The sequence below is a fragment of the Cajanus cajan genome, chromosome 6 (genome assembly GCF_000230855.2).
Source record: "Cajanus cajan strain Asha chromosome 6, NIPB_CcT2T_4, whole genome shotgun sequence".
Taxonomy (NCBI): Eukaryota; Viridiplantae; Streptophyta; class Magnoliopsida; order Fabales; family Fabaceae; genus Cajanus; species Cajanus cajan.
Window position 1 is genome coordinate 56255368 of NC_138522.1, and position 12330 is coordinate 56267697.

At 33.0% G+C, this 12330-nt stretch overlaps 2 protein-coding genes across 4 annotated transcripts; one reads left to right on the forward strand and one right to left on the reverse strand.

Moving 5' to 3' along the window:
* Positions 1–2077: 2077 nt before the first annotated feature.
* On the forward strand, positions 2078–7191 carry LOC109797728 (aspartic proteinase). 3 transcript variants are annotated; one of them, XM_020357849.3, is made up of 14 exons: positions 2078–2271; positions 3590–3953; positions 4031–4091; positions 4225–4319; positions 4412–4524; positions 4672–4840; positions 4937–4976; positions 5259–5323; positions 5399–5512; positions 5610–5683; positions 6016–6169; positions 6273–6392; positions 6711–6799; positions 6938–7191. In XM_020357849.3, exons 2-14 carry the CDS (start codon positions 3603–3605, stop codon positions 7020–7022), a joined length of 1530 nt encoding a protein of 509 aa, XP_020213438.1. In that variant the 5' UTR covers positions 2078–2271; positions 3590–3602; the 3' UTR covers positions 7023–7191. The 3 variants fall into 3 exon arrangements, with proteins under 3 accessions (XP_020213438.1, XP_082933844.1, XP_082933845.1); XM_083077718.1 differs by lacking the exon at positions 2078–2271 and adding an exon at positions 2453–2478; XM_083077719.1 differs by lacking the exon at positions 2078–2271 and adding an exon at positions 2453–2478 and having other exon boundaries at positions 5610–5674.
* A 951-nt stretch (positions 7192–8142) lies between these two features.
* Positions 8143–11783, reverse strand: LOC109797842 (D111/G-patch domain-containing protein). Its single transcript, XM_020357989.3, has 8 exons — positions 11604–11783; positions 10869–10947; positions 10471–10666; positions 9608–9762; positions 9217–9360; positions 9003–9106; positions 8701–8854; positions 8143–8451 (listed from the first exon to the last, which is right to left on the reverse strand). Exons 2-8 carry the CDS (start codon positions 10938–10940, stop codon positions 8362–8364), a joined length of 915 nt encoding a protein of 304 aa, XP_020213578.1. The 5' UTR covers positions 10941–10947; positions 11604–11783; the 3' UTR covers positions 8143–8361.
* Between the last annotated feature and the right edge of the window lie 547 nt (positions 11784–12330).

A 12330-nucleotide genomic window follows, 5' to 3' on the forward strand; every position in this document is an offset into this window, starting at 1 on the left:
GGGATGTTGGGTTTGTATGGACTGGGCCAGGATTTGTTTGGATTGGGTCTTGGAACAAGGAGTCCATTATGATGTCCAATTCCTGAATATCATGACGAAGACAAGTTTCGTATTTGTTTTCAATCATTTTATATTTTATAGCCAAAATTAAATATTTGTTTTCGGATCAGGAAAGGACAAAACCCCTTTCACCAAAAAGAAAAGCAAACTAACAAAAAAGGAAAAGAATGCCATAATATGGAAAGTTCTGGGTAATTTCTTACACAACATGTAATGATAATAACACCTTATTGCTTCTATATTTTAAGAAGAATTATAAGATTTTTTTACACAATTCTTTTCACATCTTTATATTATATTATTCATCTTTTCTTCTCCTTTTTTCTTTCTCAAAACCATAATATTTTTTTTTTGTACAATCCTATTATAAACATATAATTCTCTTTATAAAAGCTTTGTGATAGGTTAACAAAACTGCAAAATATAAAAATTTAATTTTAATTTGAAAAATTAATTTAAATCATATAAAACGAGTGTGACGTGTTTATTTAATATCTTTTCATCGGTATGAGAACAGAGAAATCATAAGAGATATAATTTATTTAGGGCACAACATTCGAATATTGAATATAGGCTTATTTTAATATGGATTCAATAATTATAGAAAATATTTTATTACAACTCATTATTAATATATCTTTTTATTTATTTATACAAAGTCAATAATAATTATAATGCATATTTATATTGTCTGTGGATAATCTATATCTATATATTTTGAAATTTGCTTATCTTATCTGTAATAGGTATCAATTATCAAAAGTCTAATCCCCTCACCAACTTCTCCAACTGGAGGAATATTTTAGTCACATTAAGGTTGCGTAATGCGTAGCAGAAATCATATAAATTAAAATTAATATTCAGAGTCAGTTTTTGTAAACATTTAAGAAGATAATTTCTCCACGTATTATTCTTAAATCTTATTGGTTCAACCGGAGTGAGCCCCTAACTAGTAAGTAGTAACTACCATTTGTGTTCCACTTACGAATAAAAGAATCCTAGTAACATCCCATTTAAAATGGTTATAGCAGGAAATGAAAAATTAATTGTAAATATTATCTAACATCATCATTATCACTTATATTTATAATATTTTTCACAACGGAAAAGCTACTTATTCTATCGCTTTTTTTCCCTTCTAATGGTGAATCAAATAATAGTCAAAAGTTCTATCATGATCACTAAAACCTCACTCCCAATATGAACTTATCAATCAAAATAATAAAGCAAAGCCAACCAAAATGTACTGTCGTCACGTAGAAAAAACAAAAGAAGGAATCAAAAGCGAGTACTAATAAATTTAATTTGATATGTTACGTATAATGCTATTTTGTATCTCATTTAAGGGTTGTTTCCTTTGTGCATGAAAACATTAAAAAAAAACAAAAACAAAGATGTATTAAAAAAATAATTTTTATATTAATAACAGTGATAATATGTATAACGATTTATACAACACTTTATAAAGTATTAATTTTTTTAATCTATTTTTCTTCATATTTAAATATAATAAATGATGTGATGAAAAAATAAAATTTATTTTAAGGTGGTATCAAAAAAACATTTATTTAAGGTGTAAGAAAAAACATTTATTTTAAAGAATAAGTTCATAATAAAATTAAATATAAAATTTTTTTTGTTAAACAAATATATTTCTAACTAAAAATTAATGACTAAACTTTTGATATAGATAAATATTTTTTCATACATTAAGATTAAATTTCTAGCTTGTATATCATTACACACGTTGTTGGTAAATATAAAACTTTGAATCCATCACATAATTAATAATTTTCACTGTTAAGGAAAAAAATTATGTTTGATTAAAAATAACCAAAAATACTGTTTATTTATTTGGAAAAAACAAGGTTTGGGAGCGAGTGCGAATCGAAACAACAATCGTAATTGCAAAGGGACAATTAATTGGAGCGTGGTATTTTGTTGTGAAGCAGATATTTTCAAAGCAATTTTTGTTTTATTTAATAATAATATTAATTTTGGTTGGGTTTGCAGAGAGAAGAAGCAAACAATGAATAGAGCAATGCATATGCATCCATTAAATTATTAATTAATTAGTAGAGGAGAGGACCTTCCACCTCCTAATATTATTGGTTGCTTCCTCCAAACTTCTCTCCATTTCATCTCTGGGGACTGGGGCGTTGCCTTCACAACAGTAACACCACCTTCTGCAGTAGCTTTAAGCTAACCAAGGTTGCTTTTTATTTTTTTATTATAAATTATTTTTATCATTTTAGTGTGTTCAACCCAGTTGATTCCTATCTATAACATCTTGTTTCTGTTATCATTTCAATCTTTTGATCTTCAAGCATGATGAGTTCAATCCAGTTGACTTCAAATTACATCTATTGATTATCTTTTCATTCCTGATTCTTAAGAATCTGTTCGCATGATTGGCATGTGGGTATTAAGGATCTTGTATTTGTAGCTTTAGTAGACTGAACTGATTCTCTTTATTATTTTTTTCCCATGCCCTTTTTACTTTTCTCTTAGAGGACTGTCGAATTGTATGACTTGCCTAGAGGACAAAGAAATAAATCAACCATAAATAACGTTGGTACTTGGTTATAATAACTCACAAGTTTGTGATACAATCTTAGCAATAGCTTTTCCTTTCCTCGTTGAATAAACGTGGAAAAGGTACTCCTTAGTTTTTTATTTTTTATTTTTTATTTTTAAGTATCGTGAATGACCGTATTTTAGCTTGTTTATAAAGCCAAAGATTTTCTTGTTTAGTCTTGACAAGAATATGATTTTAGGAGTAATTACTGTTGGAACTGGAACAGTTAGATGTCTGCAGAAAAGAATATATATTTATCTGTTAGACTGGCTGTGGGGAAAATAGACTGTGAGGACTTAGCGCATGTTTGATTCTCGTCATCACGTTGAGTTCGATCCACGTCACACAGAAACTAATAGAAGTAGCTTCTACACGTTGGATATGAATTTTTCTGGTGAATGAGGTTTATGGGCACAGATCCAAACATACACTTATGAGATGTTTCGTACACAAAATATCTTTTACTTTTTTAGAATTTAAAGTTGGGAATGTTAGTTTTTCATGTTTAGTTTATCATCTAAAAAATAACATTCCTTTAAAACATGGGAATGCTTTTTATACAAGTTTCCTACCAAACTATTTCTATTGGATAGGTGAGAATATAACATTCTTGATTTAAAATAAATGTTTTATTGTGGTAAAAATATTACGCAATCTTAATTTGCTTAGTTAATGCAATTAAAATATTTGATTTTCAAATAACATTTATAAACATTTTCAAAAACTTTTATAACCAACCAAACAAATTTAATTATTTCTGGAATCATAGATTCTTAGAATTTATGATTCCCAAAAACCATGATTCTCATGCATGAAAATTTTCCATTCTACCAAATGCCTCCTTAGTGTCTCAACTGTCTATTTCCTTTATTGTTCCATGGTTACTTGCCTTCTTTGTAAAATTAGGACTGTATCCAGCTCAACTTACTTTTTGATTACCTTGTATGACAGATTTTCTTTGGTCATGGGGCAAAAGCATTTAGTGGTGGCTTTCTGTTTATGGGCTTTAACATGTTCCCTTCTCCCCTCTTTCTCCTTTGGAATTATGAGAATTGGTTTGAAGAAGAGGCCTCTGGATCTTTATAGTATTAATGCTGCTAGAAAGGCAAGAGAAGGTCTGAGATCAGGAAGACCAATGATGGGTGCACACAATCAGTTTAGCAAGTCGAGTGGTGATATTGTACCTTTGAAGAATTACTTGGACGCTCAATATTTTGGTGAGATTGGAATTGGCACACCCCCTCAGACCTTTACTGTTGTGTTTGATACTGGTAGTTCCAACCTTTGGGTTCCATCATCCAAGTGCTACTTTTCTGTGAGTTCAACTTAACTTGTATGTCTTCACAACCATGTACATATAAGCATATCTCATTGACTAATGCTCTCTTGCAGCTTGCCTGCTATACCCATAATTGGTACAAAGCAAAGAAATCCAAAACATATGCCAAAAACGGTAATGCCAGCTCTCATTATTCAATTTGATTGTAGTGGTCCTATGACATCATGGATTAAATTACATGATACTGTATACCTTATGATATGCCATATAATGTAAGTTTCATCATATCTATCAACTTGTTGACCAGGAACATCATGCAAAATAAACTATGGATCTGGATCAATATCTGGTTTCTTCAGTCAAGATAATGTTAAAGTTGGCAGCGTTGTTGCCAAGCAGCAGGTGAGTACTTTATTTATGAGCTTCCACTTCAATATAGATTGTACAAATCTGTAGACAACAATACTTACAAATGTCAATATTGTAAACTGTAGGATTTCATTGAGGCTACCCGAGAAGGAAGTCTTTCCTTTCTGTCAGCAAAGTTTGATGGGATACTGGGACTTGGATTTCAGGAGATCTCAGTTGAAAATGCTGTGCCAGTATGGTGTGTTTCAACCTGGTTTTTATTGTTTCATCTATATCTGATTTCATTTTTCCTTTTTAAAAAATTCATATTTGATTTCCATGTTAGAGTGAAGTATTGTGAATCTTTTTTGTGCCTTTAATTGACCTGTCCATGATAAAATCATAGGTATAACATGGTGCAGCAAAATCTTATCGGCGAGAAGGTGTTCTCTTTTTGGCTAAATGGGGATCCAAATGCGAAAAAAGGTGGTGAAATAGTTTTTGGTGGTGTTGACCGAAAGCACTTCAAAGGAAACCACACATATGTTCCAGTTACTGAAAAAGGCTACTGGCAGGTTAGCAAAATCAAATTTAGTTTGATTTGAAATTCCTTTTGAATGTGCAATTATTCACATCAGAAAATTCCTTGTTATGAAAAATTTCTTTTTCAGATTGAAATGGGAGACTTTTTCATTGGAGATGTTTCAACAGGTGATTTTATTGTTCCTCAACAATTAGATAGTTCTATTTTGGGGATTCACTATGGGAGTGATTGAGTGGTTAAGATGATTTGGAATATGGTATAAGGAGTGAATCTAAAATGAATTTTTTACATTCCCATACTTGAATGTTTTGAGGAAATACAGTCTAGCAAGTGTTAACAAAGTGTATCTTTACATCAATGTTTGTGCAATGATATTTTTTTACCTTTTCGTTGCATATGCTTGATCCCATAGTACATCTAATTCTGAAGTATATCAATGTTACTTTTAGGTGTTTGTGAGGGTGGCTGTGCAGCTATTGTGGATTCAGGAACATCTCTACTTGCTGGTCCAACTGTATGTGCTTCCATTTTCTGAAGATTTTTTGCTTGTAGATTTTCATTTATAACTTCTGTTAACCATTAATTTCAGCCTGTCGTGGCTGAAATCAACCATGCTATCGGAGCTGAAGGGGTTCTTAGTGTAGAATGTAAGGAAGTCGTTTCTCAATATGGAGAGATGATATGGGATCTCTTGGTATCAGGGGTAAGTTTTGCATTGAACATGACTTTTGGCTTGTGATCTTTTTTCCCATTTGCATTTCCTCTCTATGGACCTAAATGAGTTTGATCTTATTCTGTAGGTGGAACCTGGTAACATATGTTCTCAAATTGGCTTATGTTCTTCCAAAAGGGATCAATCCAAGAGGTTAGAAAGGTCTTTATTTTTTGCTACCACTATGCCTTTTTCACCGTATTTGTTTCATTGCTCGTCCATTTGATAATAATTTGAAGATATTGGAGGGATGTTTGATGATTTTTTGCTGATTATAAAGGTTAGAAAGTCAGAAGTATCAATTCCAAGATAAAAAGGTTTTTTAAACAAAAGAAAAATGTCAAGGAACCTTCATTATATTCATAATTACTAGCTTATTAATTTATTCTTTTGCCACCGGGAGAGTTTAGGTCTTGACCTCACTCATGCTGCAAGCCTGCAATATTTTGGATGAAACAGACTCCTAAATTACTTTGAATTCTATTTTTTTCCAGTGCTGGAATTGAGATGGTGACTGAAAAGGAACAGACCGAGTTGACAGCAAAAGATACTCCTTTGTGTTCTTCTTGTCAGATGCTTGTTCTTTGGATCCAGAATCAACTAAGACAGAAGGCAACAAAGGACAGAGTATTCAACTATGTGAATCAAGTAATCCCTTTGAATTATCCGGTTCAAAAGCTGAAGCAGTAATGCATATTTGTATGGTTTAGAGTTTATACATGTGGTTAATGCTTGTTTTGATCACTGGCAGCTGTGTGAGAGCCTTCCAAGTCCATCCGGAGAGTCAGTGATAAGCTGTGATAGTCTCTCTCAGATGCCAAGCATTACATTCACAATTGGAGACAAGCCTTTTGTCCTTACACCAGAGCAGGTTAGGGTTTTAATTTTCCATAATTTAAGTTACATTGTGGCTTCGGTGGATGATTATACTTCCAGAAATGTACTGCAAGAGTCAAAAGAACATTGAAGTCAGGAAGTACCTAAATAACTTGAACAATTTTTTGGCTTTTATGCCAATATGTAATTGAAGTACAAAGAAAAACTAGCAGTATTAGCATTCCAAACGATGTGAGCACACACTAAAACTGAAAAGCAAATTGAACTACAAATTATGTTGTTATCTATATATAGTTTAAGGCTAATTGTTTAGTTATTTTTGTGATTCTAAGAATGCTTTTTGTGCTTTCAGTATATTTTGAGAACCGGAGAAGGCGTTACAGAAGTCTGTCTTAGTGGGTTTATTGCTTTTGATGTTCCTGCTCCACGGGGTCCACTATGGTATATTACCTTTTTTAAATGATTTATCCAAACCACATATGCACACACTAGAATGGTACAGAACAACTATGAATCAAGCGAATTACATAAAATGTTTTAAGCGTTGTTCCATACTCTGATGGTACTATATGCATGCAGGATTCTTGGCGATGTTTTCATGAGGGCATATCACACCATCTTTGACTACGGAAATCTCCAAGTTGGTTTTGCCGAAGCTGCCTAATTAGCCTTATGGAGGACTATCTTTGCAAGCATTTTAATAATTGTTGGTGTACTGTGTAAATAAGCTGTTGTAACAATTATTGTAGCTCAGGTTCACTTTATGGAATCACGAATGTATTTATCCATTTAAAGACGTAGAAATATCCACTTGAAAGTGTTGTCTGCCTTTACGTGGAAAGACCACTTGCGTTTCATTCCGAATATTATGCCCTTTGTCCCTTTCAGAATTAGGATACCGATGCGAAACCTTGTACCGTTTTTTTCTAGCCGATGACGACTGCCTTGTATACACATCTATTTAGAAGTATTTATTTTAAATCTATTAAAAATAAAGAATATTTTTAATAAAAAATTCTTAAAGGTATTTATAAACTTGTATTATATGTTAACAGAAAGCTAAAGGAGAGATGAAAAGACAAATATCAGAAGGGTTTTTGGCTTGCTGTTATAGGAGAAATGATTGTTGTAAACACCCTCTTCTTAATGTCATGCAAACCAATGGCTGAAAAAACTGATTTACCCTCTATAAATCTTCTCGACCGCTCCTTCAACTCTTAAGATTTTTTCAAATAAGAATTTGAAAACTACTAATTTCTGATTATTGTTATAGAAACTCTCAACAAAAAAAGTAAATAATCAAAACCTCCGCCGTTAATAATGCACACATACTTGCTGGCATGGCAAACTCATTTTCAAACAACAAATTCCGATTACTTAATTATAAAAATAACACTTCAAAGAAATATTTGGCTAAAACAAATACTTTCTACTTAATTTTTTTTTAAATATAACTTTATTTTTTAATTTCACAAATTTGTAACAGAGTGAAAACAAAAAAGAAAACAATAAAACCAAACCAAAAAAACATTTCAATAATGTATCGCCTGATGTTAATGCAGATGCTTGATGGCACGTTCATTTTCTACAATCATGGCATCCAGGTTTAGCTGAAGGCTGATGTATCATATACAGATGCTTCAAGCAGCGGAAAAGTTTTACACTCTTCTGCCATCGTAGCGAGGTCAAAATATTTAACTTTCATCTGCAATATATTCTAAACTACACATCTATGTTGTTAACATCGTGATTCAAGTCTTAAGTATCAGTGTAAGTATGGAAGCTTAACAAACCATGGCACTCACGTAAAACATAAAATCCATGCAAACATAACAAGTAACATTTTTGGTCTAACAAACTCTCCAAATTACACACAATCCCAAATGTTATCTTCCTCTTGAACTGAGGATGGCCATAAATATCAAATAAAACATCTAATGCAAACCAAATCACGCTCTTGGAGGAGATATGTCATCACGCTGGTACGTCACTGCATTTTTACATTATTCATCATCACTATCATTACTAAATATAGAGGAGATTGGAACATTTTGCTTCTTTGCAACATTTTGCTTCTTGACACCAATTGTAATCTGCGAGACATTGGGGAAAAAGAAAATGGTGTTACCAATAGATATGTTCTATTTATACATAAATCTGCACCTTGTAAGAATGCAAAAGCAGAACTAAATGGATTGGCAGGGTTGAAAATATCAAGCCTAGAATTGGAACAAAACAGCATCAAGAACTCCACCACGGAAATATACAAAAGCTGTAAGCATTCCAAACTCCCAAGTACTATATAAGGACAACCGCTGTTTTTTTTTTTAAAGTGGACATACCTTGGAGCCACTGCCTTTAGAAGAAAACCCAAACTTCAAAGTATTTCGCTGCACCTGATCTGTGAGTGCTGTAGCAGTTCTAGATTCAGAGGAAACTGTTGCTGATCCAGACTCTTCTTGCAGTTGAAGTCGTTGCTGCTTTTGAGCATCAGCACTGATTGACATAAAGGAAAACAAAAACAAAGATGACATGAAAAGTTGGTAAGAATTAGAATATTGGACCCCCTATCTGGCCACCCACCCTTGGCCAAAACAAAAAGGGTAGAGGAGAATAAAAAATTGAAACTGGAGCAAATATATACATTTGAGCAAACTTTGCCATTTCTCTCTCTTGACGCTGTTGTTCTCGCTTTTGCCTATCGTCCCGACTACTACTACCATGCATTTCCTTCATTTGTTTGAAACGCTGCATTAAACATCAAGGGTTTTGCATTAGGAGAAAAAGCATATTAAGCCAATTAGGGAATCAAGTTGACAACAGCAGTACCAAGTTAGTGTTTAGTTATACTGTCTAACCTTTCTGTGATTGTGATCATAAGAGCTCAAGTGTGCTTCAAACTCCATTGCCAGCTTGTATTGCTTGTTGCAGAGATCACAATAAAACACCTTTCGGATTTCTTTCACTTCAGTTTGAATTTTTTGCTCACGTTCAGCTAACACCTGAATTTTCATAATGTGCACGAAGCAGGCAGAAGAAGCCACCAGGTAATAAAAACTGCAGGAAATTCTCAAGATCTTCCAAAGTTGATGGTTCCTTATGACATACCAATCCGGTCAAAAGACATGCATATAGGCTATATGCTGCCTTCTGCTATGAGGTGCAGGTTTGAGAGATTATAAACATCAACCTCATTACTACTATGTTGTTTTGCACTAAGAGCAACTACTAAGGAGTTATAAATCATACCTCCCGCTTCTTCATATGTTCTTCTGTCTCCTCCAATTCAACATCAAGTTTTTTCCGCTGGATATTTTCTTCTGCAGTAAAGAAATCATCTTCTTCTTGCTTCCCAACCCCCAGTCTAGGATCTCTAATCCCAGATTTTATTGGCTCAATGATTCCTGCACACAAGCCCAAATCAATTTGAAAAGCTAAGACAAAGCATACCACATTTAGGAACTTATAAAATTAATGTTGAAAGAAAGTAACAATTGAACTCATTGCCAAAATCCATGTTCCACTGGGGTAGGAGCAAATACATAGGTGATTCAATAAACAAAGCAACCAAACCCCTAAACTAAAGAAAACTCTTCTCCCAGACACATTTGCGAAGATCCTTACTGTATACAATTATAAAACCAATTTAAATACTGAAACAAAATAACAAAAATTACAATAATCTTTGCCATGCATACAACAAACTGCTACTACTACGTGTTGATTTATGGATTGAGGTAACCCTATAGACCAAAAACAGCAAGCTTCAAAGTCTTGGGTTTTAAATGTCTGCAAGGTAATAGATGTCATGACAATACATGATTTGGGAAATAAAATCTCTCAGTTTATTAGCAGCATTAACAAGATTCAAGTCATGTTACAGAGTTTTTCTTTCTTTCCACCCACTCCATAGAGACAGAGGAGAGAAAGGGCAAAAGAAGACATAAAAGGAAGGTTGTAACAACACTATGAAGGTGGTACAAATAGGGGTTGGAAGATGTTCAAGAAGAGCATAGCAGAAAATAAAATGATGGGTAAATGCATTACGTGGATTTTTATAAAAAGAGAAACAAATTGATAAATATAAAAGAAAGTGACAATACAGTGCAAACCTTGTTCATCCTTCCCAAGACCTTTTCCTTTCCATCCCATCTTTTGGAGAAGCTTAAAGCCAATATTAGATGATGTTAACTGTGTGTCCAGAGATGCTTGCTCTACATTGTCCAGATCAACATTTTCTGTCGGCCTGTGGTTAATTGGCAAACGAAAATCCTCTGCCAAATCCTCAATGAGAGATTCCTCATATGCCTGCAAAACCAATTCATCTCAATACAATGGGAATCACAGTAATAATTATGCATTCACAATGTCTTGAAGACACATAGTATCATTTTACCAGTACAAAAAGGCTACACATTTTATAGGTTTCAACTAACAAAAATAAATAAATAATACACACACATGCACACTTCCATCTACCAGAGAATTGCAGTGAAAGAACATCAATTACCTGTTCCCTCTTAGATTGCCTCCTGTCACGGCCACCGGTTTCCTGCCTACCATTGGTCCATCGATAGTCCATTTTGAACCTACACAAGAAACAATATACATAAGATGCAAAGAAATAACCCCGTGTCATTCTTTCTTGCATTCTCGCTTTCTTGATTTCTTTCTTTTTTCCTTTCTTGCTTTCTTTGTTTCTTGTTTTTCTTCTTCTAATCCATTTTCAATTATTCTTCAAATCTCCTTACTTTTTTATCATTAGAAAAGATTATGACGACAATGGAGATCGAGTAGGTGCGTCTCCTAACAGATTCAGGTGCCAGAAACTAGCTGAATGAAGTGGACACAACATGAACCCAACACGGATTGATAAATACAGGGCCAATTGTACAAGAATAAACCGTGATGATAAAATAAAAAAAAATAAAAAAACTTTATACAGGGCAGAACACACAGCAATTAAACATATTCACAATACTAGTACAGAGACATCTGAAAATACCAGTTATGGGTAACCTAATCAAATTCGCCAATGATAAAGGCCAATACAATTCAACTCAACTAACCAACCCACGCACTTAGAAAAAGAGGATTTTTCTACCACACTGTTGAAATTTAACCAGAACCCAACAAGGAAATTCCTGAGGGAAAAGTATTCGAATCAGATCCAGCAAACCCTAGCTTAAACACTTTAAGAACAAAACCACGATTGGGGAAAGGTTAGTCTGAGAAAGTAACGTACCTTGATGATGGCAAGAAGGTAGCAAAACACGATTGCTTGTTAGATTTCAACGCACGGTCTTCGGCATGAGATATTCAGATGTGATGAGGGAATAACAGGATCAAAACTAAGAAGCAAAAACAATGATATTTTAATATAAAAAGAAAAGAAAATTTAATTATGGAAAAAGAAGAGAGAGAGAGTACGGGTGGTGGATACTGATCCAACATTGGGTTGGATTCATTTAATTTGGGTTGATATACATTTCCAAAGTTGAAACCCTTCTTCTATGTTTTGGGCTGGGCCCAAGGTGTCACTGTGAAAGATAAAAAATGAAAACTTACATCAAGAAGCCTTTAGATGTGGAATTATTTCTAAGTTAAGGAATCAAATGTATGTTTGGTTAGAATTGCTTTTTTGAAAATAAATATTACTTATCTTTAAAAACTAATTTAAGAATTTTAGTGTGTTTGCTTGTGTTTTTAAAAATAGATTTAAAAAAAAAAAAGCTTTTAATAATAGCAAGTGTTACACGTATTATATGAATATAAATATTAATAAATTAAAATTGAAAACAAAAAATATAAAGAATAATGCTTAAATGGTGTATTTTACATTACCAAAAAATATATATAACATTACCAGAAATGATGTATTTTAAGAATAAATTTTGAAAAAATTATGATTCTATTTTATTGAATAAATATCATGCTTATACAACGATAAAATGTGGTAGATTTATACGCCG

Bases quoted from the DNA above. Each gene is read 5' to 3' on its own strand.
- LOC109797728 (XM_083077718.1), top strand. The intron at 4,320-4,411 runs GTGAGTACTTTA...TGTAAACTGTAG, and splicing joins GCGTTGTTGCCAAGCAGCAG to GATTTCATTGAGGCTACCCG. The intron at 6,800-6,937 runs GTATATTACCTT...ATATGCATGCAG, and splicing joins GCTCCACGGGGTCCACTATG to GATTCTTGGCGATGTTTTCA.
- LOC109797842 (XM_020357989.3), bottom strand. From the start codon at position 10,940: ATGGACTATCGATGGACCAATGGTAGGCAGGAAACCGGTGGCCGTGAC. The intron at 9,107-9,216 runs GTTAGACAGTAT...TGTTTAATGCAG, and splicing joins ATGATCACAATCACAGAAAG to CGTTTCAAACAAATGAAGGA. The intron at 8,855-9,002 runs GTATATATTTGC...TATGTCAATCAG, and splicing joins ATGGCAAAGTTTGCTCAAAT to TGCTGATGCTCAAAAGCAGC.